General features: G+C 37.4%; 1 protein-coding gene across 1 annotated transcript in view; it reads right to left on the reverse strand.

Annotated features, from left to right (window-relative positions):
- Positions 1 to 220: 220 nt before the first annotated feature.
- Positions 221 to 25033, reverse strand: part of PRUNE2 (prune homolog 2 with BCH domain) — a gene marked incomplete at both ends in the record, with an annotated part of 135167 nt that continues 110354 nt past the window's right edge. The window contains 10 exons of the mRNA XM_084304662.1: positions 221 to 242; positions 2519 to 2566; positions 4662 to 4697; positions 6749 to 6847; positions 10419 to 10505; positions 10661 to 10792; positions 13338 to 13440; positions 19173 to 19349; positions 22758 to 22958; positions 23915 to 23994. Of these exons, the coding sequence (XP_084160788.1) occupies positions 221 to 242; positions 2519 to 2566; positions 4662 to 4697; positions 6749 to 6847; positions 10419 to 10505; positions 10661 to 10792; positions 13338 to 13440; positions 19173 to 19349; positions 22758 to 22958; positions 23915 to 23994 (985 nt within the window). The remainder of the gene's footprint in view (positions 243 to 2518; positions 2567 to 4661; positions 4698 to 6748; positions 6848 to 10418; positions 10506 to 10660; positions 10793 to 13337; positions 13441 to 19172; positions 19350 to 22757; positions 22959 to 23914; positions 23995 to 25033) is intronic.

The following is a 25033-nucleotide window of genomic DNA, read 5'->3' on the forward strand; positions in this document are numbered from 1 at the left end:
CTCTATTTCTGAAAACAACAAATAGGTAGGTCCAAATTTTTGCTGTTTCCATGGCAACAGGATTGGCCCATTTGGTCTTCTTAGATTGCAAAATGGCACCAAAAAAGTCATACCACAAACAAAATGAACCAAATTGCCTATTGCACACCATGGTCACAGGAGTCTGGGTGACGAAAATCCAAGCATACTCTCTTCTTCAAATGTTTGGCAGTGATGCTTGTTATTTCAGGGTCATGTCAATGCTACATATTAAAAAAGAAACAAAAAAATATGAAAGAAAGGACATTAGTGGGATGGTACACATGGCCAGTCATTTCCACAATCCCGGCCTCCCGCAAAGTGTTGAGCATCTCATTTACTTAAATGCATCAGTGTCAAATAATTTACACAGATCCTACCTCACTTATATAGAAAATACAGAATGTTGCTGCTTTCTTGAAACCTATTAACTACATGCACAGCAATTTCAATCTGAGTAGCATTGGACACCAGCCGTGGAAAGATCCACTGGTGGGATGACACCATAGTAAGGTAAGACATGGGTGCCTCTAAGAATATTTCTATGAGTATGGTTTTGGCATTTAGTGCAAACAAGTTGCCAAATTCTTTGGAAGTATTCTTTCGAATAAGAAATTGTCATCCCAAACATTGCATCAAGACACAATTTCCCTCTTGGAACACAAAACTAAAAAACATCTTGAATATTTATGACCTCTGAAAGCCACTATCAGTTATAGAACACACAGAATTCTTCACAGTGGATTATTTTATAGTGAAACCTTTTTAGAAGTCACGGGGTAGTGGAAGATGTTAAACAAAACAGTATACAAAAGAGCATGACAATAGATATGAAAAAAACAACAGCAGAAGCAACCTAAGAGGTGGGCAGACTCCAGAGAGGTTTCAGCAGAAACCATACAGAAAAAACGGCTGTGTAAAACTGCTGTGATCATTGTGGAGATATTTACACAGGAAATCCTGAAGAAATTACACCAGAAGTGTGTGATACGACCACAGGAAAATTACTGACACTTCCAAAGGAAGATACATATTTATGCAGAGAAAACAAATGTCGAGAATTGACATTAATTCAGTCACAGCTATACTTGCTTAAGCTAAATACAGTTTTTCTTCTCATATTGCTTTTTATAAGCTGCTCAGCGTCTTTTTGTGAAAAACAGAAAGTTTATTCAAGCCACCAAAAAGTTTACACCATAAATAGAGTCTTTAACAGGTTATTTATTTTTTCTTCTCATACTTTAAAAAAAACAACCGTTCTCATATTGACTCATTACAGAATAAACTGTATCTGAGAAAAAAAATAAAAATGTTTAGAGATTTTATGTCAATAGCTCAGGAATCAAGAGTTTAATTTTTAATTCTAACCAGGTATAACACTGTGGTAGTTTACTGAAGTATGACTTTATTTGAAAAAAAAAAAAAAGTGGCAAAAAAGCTCCATTTTGTTTATGCACCTGTTTTGCTGTATGTACTTCTGGTTATTTGTTTGCTTACTTCAAGTGACGGTATCTTTTACCGAAGAGTCAGGTGAACGCTATTTCCTGAACAGTATTTCCATGTGAGACACCAGTGTGTTACTAAGTAACAGTCAGGTGGGCAGGGACAGCAAAGTCCACAATCACTACTCCCTGGTACACACTGGGCACAGTGCACAGTACACAGACTGCTGCAATGGCTACTCCACCTGACATGCTGTTCCAGCAAACACACAGTTTGTGCTCGTGTGACATGCTGTGGCTACAAACATCCTCACTGATGTGCAGTGAGAACAGAGCAGGTTGCATGCTTCGGTTACGGCACGACAGAGGAGCAGTATGTCAGAGGAGACGTTCCCATTTCCAAGGGAACCAGTCTGGCTTTGAAAGTGAAAGAAATTAAGAAATTGGAATTTATTTAGGCAAATAACTATGGAAAAAAGCTGAGATGCAGAAAAAGCAAAGAGAAGAAAGGCATCAAAAGGACAACCCAGAAACTGAAGTCAAAGAGAAGACTCTTTAAACCTCTTGGTGAGAAGGGCAAGTGTACTGTGTCTGGCTGGGATGTTAACTTTCCCTGCAGCAGCCCATACAGTGAGAGAGCAGTTGTGGTGTTTAGCTGCCTAGCACGGTAAAACCACCACAGTCTTTTGAGACTGCAAGATTATCACCCTTTGAGAAAAAACCATGTGATTATCTTCCCTCTGATCATGTTGCATGATTTCTGTCTTTCACATAACTTTTCTTTAAGTCTTCCACATAACCTGAAGATCCTCAGGCTAAGAACTGCATCTGTCTCTGAAAATTGTCAAGAACACTTCACACATCTGCAATGCAAATAGAAAAAATCTCAACTGCAGTGTTTTTTCTGCTTGCATGTATCGAATCAAGTTCCTGAAAATAAACAAAAGAGCATTTAGTTCTCCAGAAAGCTTTATGGAGTCTACCCAGTCTCTGTTCCTAGTAATATGGCTGTGAAATAATGTTGAAAGAAAATGACAGTATTAGGCACAAATTCTTACTCCTGTTCCACTGAAGTGATTTCTGGATCATTTGAGAGGCAGCTAGTTCTGGGCACAAGGAAAAAAGAGGAAGCAGTAAACATTTCTTCTGTGTTTCTTTCTTTCTCTCTTCAAATATGAAATCTTATTTGGGGGATGTAGTAACTAACTGTAGTGAGTACCTTTGGTTGCACAAACACAGAAATGCTGTTGACAGGAATCTAGTGAGCTTTGTGCCTACAACACCAATTAGTTTGTATAATAATTTTTTAAGATATTTCTTTAGGTTGGGGAAGCAAAACACACTACAGTGACTTCATACATCCAACAATAACAGTAATTAATGGTAACTCACATGAATGTTTAGTTCCCCTTTCACATGTTATGCTGCAGCCTGCCCTGTTTTAAACTGAAGGCTTAACAAGAAAACAGTTTTTTTTTTTTTTTCCCCACAGTTTTCATTGCAGTATTATCCAATGTGTTTGAAAATGTTTGAATAGAATAGATAGAAATTACATTTCAGGGTTGTGTGGGTCTTTTGTTTAACTCTTTTGTTTAACAAAATGTACAGGTGGTATCAGATAACTACTTATATGATTTTACTGCTTCTGAGGCAATTTAATTGTTAGAATCAAAAAACATTGGCAAGTGTTTCGGATATTTCACTTTGGTCATTTTAAAAGCTTATCTCAGGAGAGCTTGTGAAAAATGTGTACTACACAAAAGGATAAAAAATTCTACAAAGAAGTTGAAAGATGAAAATTCTGAAGTATATAGGTTAAAGAAGAGTTAAAGGAAGGAGGCAGAAAAAAAAAACTTTAAAAAAACAAACACCCTCTGGTTACAAAAATTGCAGGGAAAATGTCACACTTGATTCCCTTCTGTGGAATCTTGTATAAAAGATGCATAGAAAAAGTGCAAAGCATAAATGATCTCTAAGCTTAGCTTAGTGAATCAAGGACTGTGTCCTTCCAGTTCAAGATTTTTATGGTACTTCACGCTGTGTTGCCTTAGCATCTTAAAGCCAAATTACAGTTGTGAGTTTAAAGTACCTGATCATCATCTGACACTGATTTATTAAGTTACCACAGGTGATACAATATTATCAAGTATTAATCCACTAGCCCTTCAAACCAACAGTGGAAAGAAAGAAGTTACTACTTCCCTTAACAGAGAATGTGATATAATAACCATTGTTAACTTTGTAAATTGTAAAAAAAAAATAATTTTCAAAAAGAATGATATGAACCTCCTAAGAATTATTTGAACCATGTAACACAGCAGATGAAGTAGAAAAATGCTTAATAAACCACTGTAATGGAGTAAAAAAGTGACTTCAATCCTCCCTGTGACTGTAGAACATTGCCAAAAAATAGCAAAACTTTTTTTTTTTTTTTTTTTTTAAGAGTGTGCTTATTTCTTTCTGTGACCCAGCTGTATAAAAGCAGGCTGCTTACAGTGAGAGGGGAAGTCAATTCACAGATGTGGAAACTTACACAATAATTGGAACTATGAACTGATTGTTGTACCAAACGTATTGCATTCAATCCATCCCTGTGAACCAAATAAATATAATGCCAGCATCCAGCTGAAAGCTATCTTACTTAGCTGTTTCTGAAGCTTCCCTCAGCTCTTCATCCAGTCTGCATGAGTAAAAGTTATTGATATAAAGAAACAAAGAAGCAAGCAGAGCATAAGAGAGAAGCAGAGCAATAGCAAAGCAAAGAACAAATAGAATACATGCTTCTAAAATAGGCACCCAGTATTACGCACAAACCCTGAGGCTCTTCAGTTTACTATGATATTATTTATTTCTATTCTCAACCCAATCTTAATTTGCAACTCCTTTTAAAAATTATTTGGAGGCAAAAACATAAAAGCAGCAGGGATCTGAGGCATGCCCAGTGGACAGAGCTGAAAGCATTCAATTGCTCTATCAGATAGAAACAAAGTAGCTGCAGCCTGGGCCAAATCAAGGACATTTACAGTTGAGTAGGTTTTGTTTGCAAAGGAGGCTGATCTCAACAGCTTGAAGGGGAAAGTAGGATTCCACAACATTGGAAGGCCTCTCTCATTCAGCTATTGAGGTCACCTGTGGGTGAAAGGCTGTCACACAGATTCAGTCTGCTATGAGCAGTAGCGTGGGCTAGAAAGCAAGTTTTACCTCATTCTTCTCTTAATACACTTCTCTTCATCATACCTTACAAGATAAGAGTGGGTGAAGGAAGAGAAAAGACATGCAAGTTCATATGATACTCCAGGCATATTGTATCTCACTTCAGTAAAAACTACCAGACAACAACACAACCCAAACCCTGGCATAAACCCACATACTTGCTACAGGTGGGGTTCCTCATAACCACAGTGGTATGTCTGTTCTTGCTGGTAGAGTAATTAGACTGCTGAACGGTGCATTTTGTATTATTTTGTTACAGTAATCCTCCTCAACCTGAAGCAGAAGGGAAGCTAACACCTGAATTCATCTCTACTCTTCTCCCTTTGGCATGGGAGTAACCACTCACAGTGCCTTCAATTCACACCCACTTCATATCACATCATGACATTTTGATAAAGCTTGCCACCAATGGGCACATTTGTCACATTTTGATTTTTGTCTTCAGCAAAATCATGATCACTCATCTGGCTGCTGATGACAAAACACAGGCAGTTTGCTAAAACTTCCTTAAGCTCTGAATCCTAGTCTCCACAGACCAGTGCTGTGATTATTTCACCTTTGGTTTCTGAGGTGAATGGACTTTACAGTCTATAGGGAAGAAAAGAAGTGTGTAACACAGGATGCGTGCACTGCTATAGACAGTGTAACAGTGAAACACAGCAAGGAATGCAAATAGAGAAACACATTGGAGTATTAGGTTAAGGTCTGTATTAAAGAGGACAATTAAAACTGTTTATGGAAATCAAAAGAGAGAGGACAGGAATCAGGGAGAGAGGGAGGCTGAAGGAACTGTAGGGATGTTAAAACATCTTGGTCATCTCTTACCAGGTGACCAATGAACTCTGTGTTCTACTTTCCTTGTACTTCTACTTTTTTACTCCATTTCTAAGGCAGTCACAAAACCAAACAAATTTGAGTGAAAGTCCTTCTCATACCTGATTTCATGACTATAATTTACTATTTTTACAAGTGCCGTGCAGACCTGAGCTTCACACTTCCTCCCTGGATTGACACCTCAAGAATCAGAGCAATCACCGGTCTGATGAAGAGCTCATTATGCTGCTTTCACCTCTGTGAGGCATGTGTGAAAACTCCTGCCTGGGCTGAAGAGATCTGTGACAGCTCCAAAATAAGCGTTCTTCATACCAAGTCACTGATAAACCATAAGGAAAATACAATCATACTTGTCTATTTACTCACCAAAACAGAATGCTTGCCTGTTCAAAACCTAGTATATTTAATAAAAAGAAGAAAAGCAATACAGTTCCCAGCAGCAAATCTTTGTAATAATGACTAACATGAAAACCATAATAGATTTCAAAGGTTTTCAGTCTAGGTATACCACTTCAGTTTGTTTTGATATCTGAAAAAAAAAAGCCAGCTCACTTGAGTAATTGAAATTAACTTCCTTCAGAACTACCTGCATTTAGGAAACCTATAAACTTAAGAGGCAAGAACTGAGCCATTATTTTTCAATGGCTTTGTTTGAAACATCAGAGATCAACAAGAAAATGAATGGTGAATCTGGGTTGTCAGTGTCTTTTGAACAAGATTATCTCTGAATTATGGTTTCAGTTCAAAGCTCTGTATTGCTAAAACTTAACACTTCTACTTAAACATTGGTAAAAGTTATGCAAAGACATAGCATACATGTAAGCTGATAACTAACTGTAGAAGGGTCAAACTTTCCTATTTTCTTTCTGAGTTACAACTAGCGAATAAACAGTCTGTTCCAACCCAGATTATATAGGCATAGACGTGATGAAAGGACTATGAGCCTGAAATCCTGTCTTCATTTTACCAGTATTATTATTTGGTCCAATACAAAACTTTCCTCTTTCTATAAGCTTTGGTTCCCCTAGGATTGCATATTTATTGCGCTTTGTGTTTCAGCAACACAGCGTTTTCCTTCTTCAGGGTTTAATAGTGGAGTTATTTTGTGGAACAACACATAAGCATTTGTCACAGAATCAGGTAGAGGTTTTCTATTTTTCTTATAGTTGCTGAAACACTGTTACTAGTTTGTGAAAATAGTTTCTCTTAGACCAAGTACATTCTGTCTCTACACCACTTACTTGACAATACTATCCGGTATGTGCACGTATTCCATTGGAATCATCTCACGAAGCTCTGCCAACGTGTTGACGTACTGTATTTTACTACTGAACTTAGAGCTGAAACACAGAAACAACATGTGTCAATTGACTTTTCTCCTAAGTTTGACTGACCATATGCATACCTGATGCCTAGTTAGACTGAAATCAAGACTAGACGTTATTTTTTTATTTTTTTGTTCTTTGGCTAGGCTAGATTACAGTATTTAGGACAGTATTATAAAATTGCAATGCCTACATACTAGGCAATGAGATGCAGTTAGGAGATGTATTAAAATTACAGAAAGAACCAAATCCTCTGCAGCACACATACATTTAAAAAAAAGATGGAAAACATTCACTTAAGGTGATCATGACAAATTAGCATTTATATTTAGCTATGATTCTCAAACATAATACAGCTGAACATCCACATTTGTTTAGATGAGTACACATCTGATTGGGTATGTGTGTGCCTATTCTTACTGCAGTGACTGATTACAGGGAAATACTTCCCTTGTTTAGTTCAGCTGTGCATAATGATCATTTATTGTGTTTGAGAAATGAACACTGAGAAAAAGGCTAAGGGTGTTGAGAAAGCATACTTTAAAAATATAAACTACTCACTTATTTAACCTGAATTATTTAATATGTATTAGCTTAGGTGAAATCTCTCCTTCTCATTTGACTCATAAAGCAATCATCCAAATCCAGCTCTGGTTTCATTTATATAGTCTTTCAACATCAGTAACAGTGACAGATTGAGCATAAATTTTCTTAACTGTTAGGCCATGTAAAACACGATATATTTTTTCTTATTCACTGATGATTTGGGGTTATGACCAGACAACGTGAAGCATCTGAAATAGCTCTGAGCAAAAGGTTACTTCCCCTCACATTACCATACATATCTTTTTATGAAGGTAAAGTGAGACAGCTAAAACAAGAATACATGAAGGTACTGTGAATAGTTAAGGTCACCCACTTTCATTTCTCTTTGTACTGTCATTCAGCACACACACTGGAGCATGCCAATGGTTATGTTTTAAGATGAGCAAATCACCCATAATCGTCCAGTGAAAGACATAGTAACAGATAGATAATTCTTAGCATTTTATCCAAAATGTAACCATAGTCTGGACCATCTGAACTGCCAACTATAGTAACTTGGCAAGCTGGAAACCAATCAGAAGCTTCTACAGACTGAAATAAAACCAGAACCAAAAACAACAAAGAAAAAAGGAGAAGGAGAAGGAGAAGGAGAAGGAGAAGGAGAAGGAGAAGGAGAAGGAGAAGGAGAAGGAGAAGGAGAAGGAGAAGGAGAAGGAGAAGGAGAAGGAGAAGGAGAAGGAGAAGGACAGGGACAACGAGGAGAAAAAGAAAAAACTCTCAGTGACTTGACTGTCCCTTGCCGTTTTGCTGTCTTTTAGTTTCTTGATTCCTACTGGTTTGCCCTGTATCTCAGCTGAAACAGAATTAAAATTAAGTGGCTTAGCTATCTTACTATCTTGGGACCTTCTCTCCTTGCCTTGGGAGCAATTCATTTCTCACTCTAGAATTCCCACAGTACATGTCAGTAGTTCAGTGAACAGCTCTGGGCTAGCAAACTATGATATAGCCATTGGCCTTCAGTCTAATCAAGTTTCTTTCTCCTTACATAGTGATTTTTACTGAATTAACTGTCTCCTTTTATGCCTTCCAGTTTTTTTTACTCATCTCTCTCACACTGCTCTTCTGTCCTCAGAGAGGGGTTCAGCTTTCTTACATCCTCAACTCATCTTCCAAGTTGATGAACAGAAACCAAGTTGAAAATGAGTCAGCAACGTGCGCTTGCCTCTAAGAAGGCTAATGGTGTTCTTGGCTTCGTTAGGTAAAGTATCACTAGCAGATCAAAAAAGGTGATCCTTCCCCTCTACTCAGCATTGGTGAGGCCTCATGTGGAGTTCTGGGCCCCCTAGTACAAGAGAGACATGGACATACTGGAAGGAGTACAACAGATGGTGACCAAATGATTGAGGTGCTCTATGATCAAGAGTCTGAATAACCTCTCTTATGAGGAGGGGCTGAGAGAACTGGGACTGTTCAACCTTCAGAAGAGGAGGCTCAGGGGCAGATCTCATTGATGTCTATAAATACTTGAAGGGAGGATGCAAATAAAACAGAGCCAGGCTTTTTTTATTGGTGCCCAATGATAGGACAGGGGGCAATGGACACAAACTGGAACACAAGAGGGTCTAACTAAACTTCTTCACTGTGAGGGTGATGGAGCACTGGCACAGGTTTCCCAGAAAGGTAGTGGAGTATCCCTCCGCGGAGATCTTCAAGAACTGCCTGGACATGGTCCAGGGTAACCTGCTGTAGATGGTCCTACTTGAGTAGAGGTGGTTGGATCAGATGGCCTCCAGAGCTCCCTTCAAGCCTTAACCACTCTGTGATTTTACCATGTCACATTGGCCTTATGCCTTGCACACCTTTTTTCAGCTCCCATTTGCACTTCACATTCTTCTGCTTCTGACTGAGACTCAATCTACCTTTTGGCTGAAATGGAGATTTGTAACTGGTCTCTACTGTATCTAGTTATGGACTGTTAACTTTGTTTGTCAAACTGTTTAGAGTGAACTTTATCACCAGTTCGGAAGTGCAAAATGCGTGGCTGCTCCTGGCCATCTCAAATAAATGACTCATGAATTCAAACAGGTGGGGCATATTTGATTTTACTGTCTACTCTTTTATCTGGAGCAAATAGTAAGCCAACTGAAACATCTCAGACACCAAATGCATCTAACTGAATCCCCTGTTATTACTGTTGATAATTCCAGGTGCTGGTTCCTGTGTTATTCTAGTATTTTCAGTTGTCACTTTCTACTTGGTATTGAAGTCGTCACATGTGAAAGAAGAATCGCTGTTATGATTGCCTGTTGCAATTAAGCAGCAGTGCGAGAAGTCATTTTCTTCTCCATCCCACAGTTACCCTGTCAGGACAGCGCACCTTGTGACAGACACTTTCAGCGTTCTCGTCTGTATTCTCGGGGTAGACGTCTCTGCTGTCTCTCATGTGTAATTCTCTGTGTGGCTTCTGTACACAAGATGCCACTCCTCTTATTTGAAGCAACTCTTTCTCATGCCTGTCCGTGTGCTCTCCTGATCTCAGTGTTCCAGCTGTATACTTGTCCATCTTCTTTAAAAATTTTTGAGGTCTTCTGTATCTAACACTTCGTTTTTAACCAATCAAAGTATTTTTGGTGGCAGAAAACCTTTTATTTGGAACCAGGTCAAATAGCTCAGGGCAGTCCCCTTGAATGAGTAGCAACTAACTTTTTTAAACCAGAACTATAGCTTAATCTTGTTCAGTAGTCATCGTTTTTTTACAATGGACTATCACCATATATAGACCCCCTTCCTACAAGCCTTCAAATAGGCTCAGAACAAAACAATTTTAAAGAACTTATTTACCAATTCTTCATATACATATTGTACATAGCTGCATTCCCACACAAATCAATTTTTTTTCCCCACTCACTTTAGGGAAGTCAACTTTAACTGTCAAAATCATCCCAGCACAGATCAGTGAGAGATTAACAGCCATTTCTGTTGATTTAGAGTGCTTCTATATTCTTAGGGACATAGCATTAAACCAGTATTCACTACATACCTTATAAAAGGTCGTGTCACAGCCAGGATTGTCCTGATAAACCATGATGGATGGACAATTATGAATGATTTCAAATTCTTCCTCAATCTAAGAAAAAGAAAATCAACAGTTTATTAAGAAAGTAAGAAAATACAAAACATACACAAAAATCATATACACTGAACACTGTCATACAGGGGAGCAACAGAAATGGACAATGTTTAAAATAATAGGTGTGGATCACAAAGGAAAATACCACCCACCGTCGATCAATCATCTGGTAACATTTTTTCATCCAACCCAGTCCAGGCATCCTCCTCCTTGGTGTTGCTCCATTCAAGTATACAATCATATAGTCTTCTGCTACCATCAGCTCTAAGGTACTGATTACATACCTGATAAGAGAACAGAAGTGAGTATGTATTTTAAATTATTGATTGTTTTATTTAAACACAATAAAAATCAGTCTACTAGGAATGTATCAAGGCCAACCAAGATACATGCCAACTGTCTTTTGGCAAGACAGTGTTTTATTTTCGTTTAAACCAAGAGCAGACTTTCAGAACTGGTCACCATACTACCTACCTCTAGAACTATGACTAGAAAACCACAATTCTAACTGTTGAGAAATGTGTCTTCATTATTAATTATCATGTTTGCTCAATGAAAAAATAATAAGGGTCAGGATAAGATACTTTTCTACAATTATTATGACCTTCAGATTACTGCTGCTGAATCTGTGACTGCAAGCTATAAATCTTTTGTATCTCAAAGCTAATAGAACTTGACTATCAACTTGCCTTCCAAGGGGACAGTGCACTCCATGCCATTACTTCATTTTGTGATCAAAACGTTTCAAACACTCATTAAATTTTTCAGCTCTGCATTGAGACAGACTATACCCCCCAGGGCCAAATTCACCTAGAAGAAGCTGGGTAGTCAGTCAAACGAAAGGGTAGCTTTAAATTCTTGGCCAGGACTATACACATGGATACTTTGCTCAGTTTTAGTAATCCCTGCCTCACCTGGGAGCTCTTCATCACCAGAATGTTTAATTTGTTCTCTCTGCCTTCCAGCCCCAAGGCATGTCTGCCTAAAAACTACAGTGAAAAATTACTGAGTCACACCTTAGAAAACTGAATGCCTGAGAGTTCTACCTACAAAAGGCAGCTCTATCCTGGAGCATAATGGCCCCTTTCACAGGTGTATGTGCATGACTCATGATCTAATCTGACCCTTAAATTCCTTACAATGCAGTTTCTTTAAACAAGAGCAGAAAATCTAGTTCTCACAAAAGAGAGTGGCATTTTAACTGGACAGAAAACAGGCAGCAATTGAGTATCTAAGAGGGCAGCTGTTAATCACAAACTAGAGGTAGATCTAGATCAGAATCATGCTACACAAAAAACAAAACAAAACAAAACAAAACTCTGAAGATATTTAATAATTTGCATGTCTCTCCAGACCCCTGTTATAGTAAATAGTAAAATTAAAAAAATAATCCTATCAGTTGCTGGGTATGTTGCAAACTGTCGAGCTCCCTCTTACTTCAATGCAACTAATAGGCCTACATGTAAAAGACAGGGATTATATGACTTTTGTTTTCTGGTTCTTGTTGTGTTAAAAAGAATCAAGAATCTCAGCCCTAAAATTAGCTGAAGCCAGTCTGAACTCCCTGTTAAACTACCACTCCAGAAAAAGACTGAGATATAGAATGGACTTTGGCAATATCCCCAAGTGATGTGGAAAAGTCTCTTTAGGCTTGAAAATACTTTCTCTACCAAGTCCATTTATCATCAACTCTACCTGTGAACAAGGGTTTCGGGTGATGTCAGAGAACAGACTACAGAGAACAGAGAACTGTTTAATGTCAGTCACTGTTACCCTCAGCTTTGTGCCCTATTAACTTAAAACCCCTGCAGTAACTCTTCCCATCTAAACCACTGGGCTTTGTGTAAATCAGTTACTGTAGACAACATGGGGGACTTAAAAGGCTTTACCAGCCGAACTCCAGCAGTTGGTCTGACCTGGAACAAAAGCAATCTCATTTTTCACATGTAGACACAACGCTGAAGGCTTTGGCTGTCACCATGGGCATCTTCAAGGACTGGAGTTTTACAGAGAGTGGGGTCTGGGCTCTTGCTGCAAGGTTTTGTGCCTTGTAAGCTGCAGATGGTGAAGGCCAGGCCTCTGCTGGCTGCTGAACTGACATACTGGGTATTAGCATAAAGAACTCCGGAATGATTGATTTTTCAGCAGCTGTAAGTGGAACTAGCTGGTGGCACTTGGGGGAGTTGCTGCCTTCACAGTTTTTGGCTGCCAAATGTAGTTGCTACTAGCAGTAATTTCACTGTGATAAATGTGGGTTTATTTGGTCAAATTTGTGTCCTGTCCAAGAGACACCACTTATAACTGAATCAGAAGCAGCTGGAGTCAGAAAAAAACACTTTGCGCTGTTTGTGTCAGCAACTGCCATTTATCCTGTATTTTTCAAACAAGTGTCAGAAAATGGTCCTGTGACTCCTGAACACAGACACAGCATATATTAAAAATATCATATACGATGATGTATCATGGCAGTGTATAATAAAAAATGAAGAGTGAAAGCCAGTCTGGTGGTCGCAGGCCCTGCTGATTGCTCTCTGTAAGGACTGGAAATCGCTAGTGAAACAGTGGGATGATTGTGGGTCCAAGAAGCTGAAGACACTGTATTCCTTATCTTTCATGGAGATACTACAGTCAAATACACCTTAATTTGGGAGGGTGACTGGGTAAGGAATAGTACAGTAATACACCACTGAGCAGTTTATCTAAAACTGCTATTTTGCTATTTTCAGATTGCTCCCCTTCTAATGACCCACGTTACCTCTTCATTAAAGACAGGTTATCTCTCACTACACAATTTTGAGAAGATTGTCACATTGTTCACATATCACTCACAGGAAAAGATTTTCCATGACATAGTTGTAATCAGTTCGGCTGCTGTCTGGCAAGAAGCATGCAGCAAACACAATGATAGCATTCAGACCATCACCATAGTATCCTGTGGAACAAATAAAAATGCATTTTTATCTTTGTCAAAGGCTCTTACCAAGATAAATTTAGAAAGAAATCTCTAAGTCCTGGAATAGATAGATAATGTCTCCTGCTGAAGAAGACAGAAAATGAATGAATGATCAAGTAATAAGTAGGATAGTGAGTTATGTTGAATTCCTGGAAAACATGCTTAGCATAACTAAGAGTAAACATTTTACCAGTGAAAAAGCCTCATTCTACTTTGTAAGGAATGCAATTCTATCTGAACTCCTGGTTCATTACATCTCTACTGCACTTGTGTGCTCACCTTAGCCTGAGGAATAAGTTGCTAAAGAAAATAGAAACTTAATAGCAGGATGACAAAAATTTGTCATCCTGCATCTTTTGAACGATGTCTCCCAAGGTCTCACAATCCAGTTTCATTTGTCTTGTGCAGCTCCAAAGGCATCAGGATATTACAGTTATGACTGCATGACACTATACCTCAAAAGCTCCTAAGGATCAGTTAAATTATTTGCTGCAAGTTTTGTATAAAGTATTTCTTTACTGTGGATACTCCAATTGTCCAATACCAATCAATCAATCAATACAATATCAATCTTCTTCACAATCTTTTGCAGTCCCTACAGATTTCTGTTACAAAATACATATAAAGTACTCCTGCATTTCAGATAAAAGTCTGGGATTTATTTAAAAGATATGTGCAATTAGGAGGCAATTTATAAAGATCTGGGAGAAATGGTTGCATGTAAATACTACTAGAGACACACAGAGATCAAGGCTGTTTATGTTGAGAGGAAGATTGAAAGGCTTTCAAAAGAGGCTGGGAGAAACTAACCATGAAGGAGACGATGTTTGTGGAGGAAACCCTGAATTTCCCTAGGAGATAGGAACACATTCCTGACAAAATTCAGGATAATGCCAGCACCCACGCAGCACTTTCCTAAAGAGATTTTAGGACTTTTACACTGTTTTTGTTTGTTTGTTTGTTTGTTTGTTTTTGGATATTAGTGAGCAGTATGCTAGCCTAACTCAAATACTTGCAGTATTTCCTGTATTGTACCCAGCAGCAGAGTAAAACAGAATTCCTTATGGGAAGGATGGAAAGGCAGGGATCACATGTAATCCATGTGTGAACCAGGGAGCAGCTGAGGGACTAGTTTTTTTTCTCTTTTCTCATTCAGCACCTAAAGTGAGTCTCACCTAGATGAAGTAAGGAAAGCTAGGAGACATTTATATCAAGGAATACATTTTTATTTGGCATTGGAAAATGCACAATCCCTGACAAAATGGATGCTTCAAGACACAAGCTCTTCCATGCTGAGAAAAATCATAGCTGACTAATCTCAGTACTATGCCAGCCATAAAGACATGCACAGAAGTGCTCTTCATTCATGGCCCTCAGGTGTTCCTTAAAGGACTGAAAAATACCACTGCTTTCCCATTTATGGTGTGTGGGGGGTGGATAAGCCTCTGAGGCATGTCAGGAGTCTCTTGCTTTAAGCCATATTACTTCATATCAAGGCTTTTCAAAGCAGCTTGTTGAAGGATCATGCTGGACTTCCTTCTTGCAGAATTTGATTTGGTGGGTTTGACTAAATATAACGAATGGGGTAAACTGACAGTGTTTATTTGTTTTGTCTACATCAAATTGAGAATGCTAGCCTAGACCTCATCCACTGAGGAAGAGTTTGTACACTGCAGGAGGCTTGCTGTCATTAGTCTAAACTCCCTCCATGATTCTGGCATGGAAGGGATATTCCAGTTCTGTATAGTAACCTTCCTCTGGCTCCCAGTGGCCAAGGGCTTGCTGATCTACAGATGGGCTTGCAGAGCTAGAGAAGCCACCATACAACAGCAGCCCAGCATTTGTCTGTCCACTGTCCTCTGCAATACCGCGCTGTGCCTTTCTCCTTGCTTTTGGAGAACACAGGCAGGCAAAAGAGCTCAGGATTAGGGAGCGAATTTAAGCCAAATGACAATGTGGATATAACCAGGTTAAGGCACATGACATAGCATGGTATGGCAAAACTCCAACTCATGTTGCAATCCAGTAACATGAAGCTATTGTTATAAATATGGCTGACTTTGGAAAACCAGTAAAGATCTCAAGCTCAAATTCAGAGAGTAGCATTGCATTCTCTAGCACAGATGTACACAAGGAGGGGGGACAAAACTCCTCTTTTCAGCTCCTTCACCTTGGTGTGAAGAGATCGTTGTGAAGGAATGTCCTAGCCTTCTCAAAAGAAACAAAAACAACTCCACCTCCCACACTCACCACTTAATCTGAGTCTCTGATATATTTCCTTATTCTCAGATAGACCCACACATTTTCAAAGAGAAAACATTAAATTAATCTAGCCTACTCTAGCCTATCCTCAAATAAATCATTATAGAATAAGACATTATTTTTTCCCTTTGCTTTAGAAATAGAGATGGGATTTTCCTCCTTATACCAAAAAAATCCTTAAAAGATTTTCCAAGACAACTTACATTATGCTGCCACAAAGCAGTTCGCCCAACTGGCTCAGAAGTTTGGCACCAGGAGTTTACCCAACTGTAACAACTACCCAAGCTGTCAAGTTTTCTCACAACCCATGCATTAAAATTATTTAAATTCTATACCTTCAGTGTAGAGCTCTGCCACTTCACAAACACAGAATTTAATACCAGTTCTTAATCACTATGATATGATTAGATTTCAGGCAAAAATTCCAATTAGGCCAGTGGAAGGCTAAAACTTACTGTTCATGCTCATTCTTTATCTTTGGCAATGGCTAAATTACTGAGCAGCATCCAATTTAAGGTAAAGGAAACTCAGTGTTCTTTACCTTAGATTTGACTGATCTAAAAAAAAATGAGATGTCAGACATGTAAAAATCCGTCACAAAATATACTGAAAAAAATAGCAAGTGAAATAAATCATAGTATCATAGAATGGTTTGGGTTGGAAGGGACATTAATGATCACCTAATTCCAACCCCCCTGCCATGGGCAGGAACACTTTCCACTAAACCAGACCAAAGCCCCATCCAACACCTTCCACTAGACCAGTTTGCTCAAAGCCCCATCCAATCTGGTCTTGTTACCTTGGGAAACGGGGAGTATGCATCATGGAATTACTACAGGGTTATTACTCCAAATAAAAAGGATAGCATTTCCAAAATATGGGCTCAAAGAAAGGTTTTGTCTTCTGGTAAGAGCAACTGCAACAAACCACTGGCACAAAGAATCCATATTTTGCTAACTTGTCAGATCTGGCAACCTAATTTAATAATTTCATTCAAAAAGAGGATAAACCGAAGTTGAAGGCAAATATTAAATCAGTATGAGATCATTCATACCTGCTACCTCACTCCTTATTGCAGAGACATATGGACTGAAACGAACCCCTTTTTTCATCACAACTACTCAACTGTATTACAGCGAGGTAAAGCAGAAAGAATCAGTGAAGTCTATTTGCCTATCAGTACTGGAAACCTAAATTTGAAACCTAAACTTGAAACCTAAATTTGTATCCTGATTATTTCACATTGAGAACTGAGATGAATAGCTTAAACTACTACCATGGAAAACTGTACATTGCTATATCCTTTACAGTTACTATAAGAGATGTCTGCCACTGAAACTAACACTTAAACTGCCAAGCAATACCCAAGTACGGGCTACTTCTCCACCCACTAAAATGGAATGGTATTCATTTTTCATATAGGCTGATATATATGTATACATCAGCATCTAGCAGAATTATATACATGACAGTTTCCACCACAAATGTATCTAGATTACTTTACAACATAAAACAAAACAAAACAAAACAACCAACCAAAAACCAAAACATATAAATAAATACCATTAACAAAGCCTCAAAATCTGATGTTTGTTTCCTAAATTATGCCATCTATGGCTATTTGCTAACCCGTGTCTGAGGTGTCATGACATGCATAAATCTCTGATGGTGCTGTTATGACAAGAAAATGCTTGGGGGATTAAACATCTTCACTAATTTTGAATAAACCTTTTGCACATTGGACAATATAGGCATCTGCAGGCTAACCTCTAGGTGCTTTTAATGTAAATGTACAAATGTGAGGATGACATCCTCAAGTAATATAGTATTTTATTTATGTAACAACACTTCTTTTTTACCAGATTGAGATTCAACACTGAAAATACACTGGGAACACTGGTTTAGCTTTAAATGATGCTACAGATCAGCAGCACTGTGCCAGAAGCATCCTCGTATAAACACAAATCTTACCTCTGAGATGCTAAAGTACCTGTCTGAATTTATGTAGGATTAGAATAACTTATCTTTACCTAATACCATACTTAACAGCTGGCAAACTGTATCCCACAAACTTATGGAATGCACAGATAATCTAAACCTGAAACACCAAGGAAAATACACTTAAATGGTTTTGCTTAACATTATTCTTTCAGTAGCTATAGTAATATTTACCCATTTGAATTAAATTATGCAGAAGTGTATTAGTAATGCCGTAACTATAAATTCTCCAGCAATGATAGGGAGCAGATGATCAAAAGAGACAATATAGTAAGCACTTGAGGTCATTTTCCTACTCATTTTCTGACTTCAAGTGTTTTCTTTGATATTGTATTTGATAGTTATTAACAAATTATGTGAAGAAACAAAACAGTTGCTGGTGAAATGCTCTCAGCTGACAACTATAAATGGCAGAAAAATAAATTTGAGGAGCTTACATAAAAATTAAATGAGGAGCATAACCAGGGGAATGGAAGCCCAAGGGAAAATTATTATTTTTTCTTTTGCCATTTCAATTATTTAAATCTATGCACCCACAATCATAGAGCCTCATATCCCTTCATGCAAGAAGCTTTTGCTATAATCTAGAAAATAAAATTTTATATATATATTTTTTTCTGTAGAACAATTTTTTTTCTTGATTGGAAGTTTTAGTCTACAATAACCAGATTGTTACTGACACACTTATCTTAGTTTATTTGTTGCTTCTGAAAGTGCTTTGTATTTAAAGTATTCACTGCTGGGTTGAAAAGTCTGACCAGGTTGATTTAGTCTGGCCTCACTACTTGCTTCACTCATGTAGTTACTGACAGTACCAGTGTAAGAAAGATCAAAATCAGGCCCTCTTTTATCTTCCAAGAAAACTTCAGCTCTGTGCTGAAATTATGGACTGGGGAGTGAAGGTTACAAAGTCTTCCCATGTCAAGCATCACTTTTACAGGTACAGAAACAGCAATAGAGAAATGTGAAACAAATACTGGCTAATCATCTAATCAAACAGGAAAGACCTGTCCTGATGCAAGTGTTGTTTTTCTGAAAATACTCTCTTATGAGGCCTCTTACTGGCTTCAGTTCATCTGAAGGCTTCTTAGGACCCTCAGCTGACAGTATATGCTCAAACTGTATTTTGAATTAGCATCCTATGACCAAACTGAAAACAGGATGGCTCGCTTTGGTGCTATGCCAGTAGCTCATTGATACGCCTCCAAAAGAAGCTTGAAACTCCTTGCATCATAACAGTGTCTTCCTAAGGATGATTAATATGGACCCTAAGATACAATAATGCTTCTGTAATTTGATGGTGTTAGCTAATTCATGGCTTAAAACTGTGGCAGAAAAATAAACCCTCTCTCATTGCTAATATGATAAGTGAACTAAAATGGAAATAAACCATGCTTAATAGAGCATGAATTTTCATATGAATCTAAAAAATGCATTCAAGGTTTTCCTACCTCCATGTGAAATAACCTTTTTGTAAGGTTCAATAACTTTCATATCAATTCTTTGTTCTTGTTCTCCAATAACCACTGTTCTCCATAACCTGTTGTCCTCTCGCTCCTCCTCAGCAGTGTACTCTGGAATTGATTCAGACTCCTCCTGGGAAGCATCCTTAATAGCAGTCTGCTCTTCTGAAAAATAAAAATGCATATTTTATATATTAATGGAAAAGCTCTAAATATTTTTTCTCTTACATTCATTTAAGTGGACAATGAGTGTCATCAGACCACAGCAAGTATAAAAGCGGAAGGAGAAGGATAGAATTGGAGAGTAAGCAATTGGCTCTGATACAGTAGGAATATTGAGGTCTGGATTTCATCTGCCATCTGTCTTGTATTCTTTGTCCCTAACTGGAAGTAAACTCTGTTCGAAGGCCACTTTCTCTGAGGCAGATTCTCTGATATGTAACAAAAGCTAAGCCTATCACCAATTCCTTACTAAATTCCCATCTATTGGAATCTTTAGAGAATGTAGTTATGATTCTACGATTCTCTGTTTCAGTTCTTACCTCTTGATGTATCTGCCAATGAGTTAAAAATATATTCAAGAAAAATGTATCAATGGTGAAAACAGCAATGGAAGATCAAGAAACATACACATGTACAAATAATATGACCACAAAGTACGTTTCTCCTTAGGAACTGCAAACTAAGGGATTTTGAGGAGTCATAAGGTTGGGAAGAAGAACAAATTGAAAAACATGATTTTTTTTTATTCAAACATACTAATTAAAACTGGTTTAATACCCGCTGCTCAGTAGGTTATACATTGTGGAACTGACTTATATGTTCATGCCTTCTCACAGGGCAATGCTCATGATGTTTAATAATATCCTTGGCGTTCACTTTTTAAATATTATTTATTCAGTGATATTGGAAATGATCTTACAAAATATATAAACCCCATAATTACAAAACTAAATATCTTAATGCAATTCTGTATGATGCTGATCTTGTAAAGATACCAAGGGAAACAATAAGGAAACTACATACATGCATCGTACTAGATCTCCCTGTGAAAAAGTGATTCTGCTTTAGTGCCTGGAGTGTTGATGTTGCAGAGAAAGATGAACCAGTGTGAAATTCAGAAGAGAAATAAAAATCTGTAGATAAATAGTAATTTGATTTGGGGGCAGACCTTCATCTATTTGCACAAACTGTTTGGAAATGCAACTTTAAGTCACCTAATGTAAAAATCATGAAAAGCTCATTTAAGAAACAAGAGCAGGTTTTGAAAGAGAATACTTAAATGTTGGGTATCAGGGACAACAAACAAACAACAACTGTGAAACTGCTATTGACCAATCCCTAAATAAGTCAGGTGCTAGTTTAAGACATTGGTATTTCTACTCTCATCTGGTTTCTTGCACATTGCAGTTGTACTGACTCTTCTTTTCATCATTCTTCTACACTACAGGGTTTCAACATTTCGTGTTTTACACAGCCATCACTTTCCCAGTGACGTGACCTCCTGAGATGTGACAACAGTCTTACTTTTCTCAGTTGACTTTCAGTTTAAATGGACCATTAGCACTCTGAGGATGAGAAGCTAAAAATTAATTTCTCTCTACAGTTTCAACAGCAATGTCTTCTCAGTACTTACTTGGGTTTGGCACAACACCACAGAACCACTGAGCTGTGGGAGATTATTTATGCTGGTAACAGCACAGCACATACTGGTAACAGAAGGGTGACAAAAGTACAAAGGCTGTTAACCATGTAAACCGTAGTTCTTACGACTATAATGATAGCTATCAGATCCATGCTGTATATAGTCTACTCACGTTATTGTCAGCTTATTTTGATAAATTGTGACTATTTGACTATTTTTGCCTTTTCTTCTATCTGCAGGCTCATGTAATTGTATGATGTTTTGCCAATTAAGTATGTCTAAAATCAAAGTATATATCTGTAAAAATGTCACCAATCATCACATTTAGAAAACAACAACAAATCTGGGGACAAATGCTTGCCATAAATATAACTGCCACCAAAATCAGCAGAGTTGAATTTACTTACTTTAGGGTTTTTGCTTAAAGGCAAAATCTGTTCCATGGCAGACAGAGATTTTTGCTCTCATGCAGTGGTCACAACTATCTAAAAGTACGCGTGTGTGTGTGTTAGATTAAACCTTCGGTACATAATATTCCAACCATCTAGCAGCTCATCACTATGCTCTGCATCTACCCATAAGGAAATCAGCCTTCTAATGAGAAGTGACATTAGAGACGCTTATGCATGACTGAGTGCACAGCAATGCCTCTTTAGCAATATCACTTAAACCAATGCAACTGTTCCTGCATGCTCAAAAGAGCATACAGTTTTTTAAATTATAGTGACCTCACTAGCAACAAGGAATTTAAATGCAAGGGAAAACTCAATTTAAATGTAACCCTTTTTAAAGTTTCTCTCTGTTCAGATTGAAAAATGCTTATGATCTTCAGGTATTTATATTAGTGAATACAGTTCCCATGTGGTTCTTCAGGTACTAGCACAAGTGGATGTTATCACCCTATTCCGTGCACCACGAGGGTAAGTAAAGTGAGTAAGGCAGTACAAGACACTTTTACGCCACATGAGAAAAAATTATTGTCTTGAGATTAGTATGAGGAAGAAGAATGGAGTGTCTGTGGCTCTTCCTAAGTAAAATAAGACCAGTTTCGTATTTCAGGGTGTATCTATACTGCACAGCTGGCCCTGCTGAGAAAGCATATTTAAATTGGTGGAACAAATTTTGTTGTTCCATTACATGAGCTAGCTTTATCATGCCGTGCACACACCTTACATGTCTCAGGTTTCCAACCATACATGGGAATAGAAAAAGACCTTTCTTACTAACAAAAGACCTTTCTTACCATGCTGTGTCTATTTCATTTACACACTGCAAGCTCTTTGGTGCAGCTTTTGTACAGAGTGAATGGGTGCAAAACCCAGCTGGGAGTTTTCCAATCATCCAAAGAAATGATTAAGGCATAGATAGTGCCTGAACTTCAGAATATTAATATTCTGGTAAACTTCACGGCAAAATCTGGTGATGTCATGACAAGAGAGACTTTGGGATGAGATTTTCCAATTCAGCCAATGTATTTCACACGACGTTACATCTCCAAACAAAAAAGATGTAAGTACAATATAGAGCTGGTCATTGAAAGTGCAGTTAGGTCTAGTGTTCCCTTACAACAGACAGCAACTGCTTTTTCTTTACTGAAAGACTCTTTTCATACAAGTCCTATGATTAGAACTGGACAAAGAAAGGAGTTAAATTCTATCCAGGATGCTCTTCTTATTTTATTTCCTCAGTTGATCAGCTGTACTATTTTTTTTCTGCACTCTGCATAAGTAGAAATGTATTACTTTACACAGGGGGAGAAAGGTTAAAAATAGCAGAAAAAAATATCTGGATACCTTACATTAAATCTCAAACGCATTAAACCATATTGATAGTCTGACAGACATGAAACCAATCATGTAAACAGCAAATAAAAAATCAGAGATGAACTGTAAATCTACAGTTTAGAAAGCTACAGTCTAGAAAGCTACCTTGCCCAGTGTACTCAAAAGAGTCTGCTTCATCAGGAGTGTCAAGGTCATCTACATTGATGTCAATTTCATCTGGTGTGTCCAAATTATCATCAGAAAGCACAGAACCTTCACTCTGGTCCAAAGAGAGATTGATATTTGGAGCAGTAAGCTTTATCCTTCTGGGATGGGAACCATTAAGATCAAGAGAATTTGGAGGTTCTGAAAGAAGAGAAATAAAAAAATAATTTAATTTCCTAAGCATACAGTTTGTCTCCCACCTATTTAAGAATCACTAGCAAACATACTGGGATCGACCAATTACAGTAACAACAAGCCATTTAAGACCACCTAATATAAACCAGAAATATCTCACATTAATGTTTAAAAAATAAAACAAGTTTCCACAGAAATGGCAGATGTAGCTGGGAGCACTTGAATTGCGTAACATTCAGATTCACTCTTTTTACAATCGTCAGCCAAAAATCAAGCTTCATGCAAAGTCTGATCCACAGGGTTTAAGAATTTAAAGAGCAATATACAAATCATGAGTTATGAACAAATGCTCTGTTGAATCCAGGAAAAATAATATGAGTGAAGATTCCCCCTAAGTCTCTGTTTTGTTATGCACTTGCTGCTACCCAAGCGGTGCTGATTTGCAGGTAGGAGGTATGTCTTTAGTCTTGACTAAGACAGTATTGTATCCAATACAGTAATAGAAATAAAGATACCTCTGAGTCTCATAATCAGCCTTAACTAAGAGTAGTCTTAAATAAAATAAAAGTTAGGTATAGCTCTGTCCCTTGCCACTGCATTAAGTGCCACATTTCAAGGTGTTCTTCGTTCACTTAGACAGTAGGCAAATATCAGATAAGTAATAATGATTACTTAAACATCATAAGAACTAAACAAGCAATGACAATAATGCATAAGAGGAAATATTGGCAATTATCATTTGTTAAGTGAAGAAGAAAATTGACTAAATAAAACAAACTTAACAATTTTTCTTTTTTTAACACTGTAATGACATTTTATTATTTTATTTTATATTTTATTTTATTTTACTTTATTTTATTTTATTTTACTTTATTACCACCACAGAAACACCCTTATAGCCACATAATTAAATTCCAAGGGACTAAGATATAATTAAGGTAAGAAGTAAGAGCTTCTCTTACCGGGTCTCATCTCTGTAGAAACGGGGCTCAATACACCCTCAGCAAAGGGGATGTCCATTCCTACATTCTCTTGCACCAACCTAAGAAATAAAACATAAATCAAAACCTTGAAGAGATTCACAAGTTGGCCACAATCTCAGTATAAATTGTGTCACAGAATTTCACAGAATTTCTAGGTTGGAAGAGACCTCAAGATCATCGAGTCCATGTGATCTCATATGGAACAGTACTTTTCCTCTACCAAACTAGTTTAGAAGTCTGATACCAAATTAATATAAGTGGGAGTTAAACACAGCTGCTGTAATTCCATTATGCAGTCCTTACCACTTACTTACTCATGTCTATAGAGTCTTTGGAGACTATAGATCTCACACAGCAACTTTTATTTGGATCAAGACATAGCAGTGAATAATAACAGGCTGGCAAACAGCAATGCTTCTCAATCTACACAAATGAAGTTGGTCTTTTGTCATCTGACAAACATAACACATCGTTGCGGGAAGCTTCAGCTACTCTTTGCAAACTGCACATCACAGCAAGAGTTTTATGATTATACTTCCATCGCTGTACATACAGTTACTGTATAGCAAAATTCGGCTCATGAGGGTTTTTTTCATTCTTTTAATATCATTTGTACTTGAAAGTAATTTTGACCCAAATCAGTCATTTTGTAATCCTGAAGAAGTTGATGTCCTGCATTGAAAGCATACAGGAAGCAAAAAAGTGAAGAACAAAACTACATCACACATTTTTGAAGACTAAGATGTTGCAAAATATCTTATCTAGACTACATTTTTAGGAAGATACTAGGAAATAATATTTGACTTAACTACATATGACACATAAAAGGCATTGAGTGGTAAAAATTTTAACAAAGGTCTTTGAATACTTAAAGTAAACTGACTTGAACTGTTTTCATATTAATTGTCTATTCAAGTATTTTACAAAATGCTTGCTGGAAGGATGGTCCAGATAGGAAAAAAAAATTTACATTTTTACAAGGTCACTCTTGACAGCTTTTATATACACTAAAATGTGACTCCAAAAAAGCTTTATTTGTTTTATATTATAGCATTTTTTGTCTATTCCTGTTCCAAACTATTTTTTTTTAATGAAAGT

Source organism: Netta rufina, assembly GCF_964035555.1.
Source record: "Netta rufina genome assembly, chromosome: Z".
NCBI classification, from domain to species: Eukaryota; Metazoa; Chordata; class Aves; order Anseriformes; family Anatidae; genus Netta; species Netta rufina.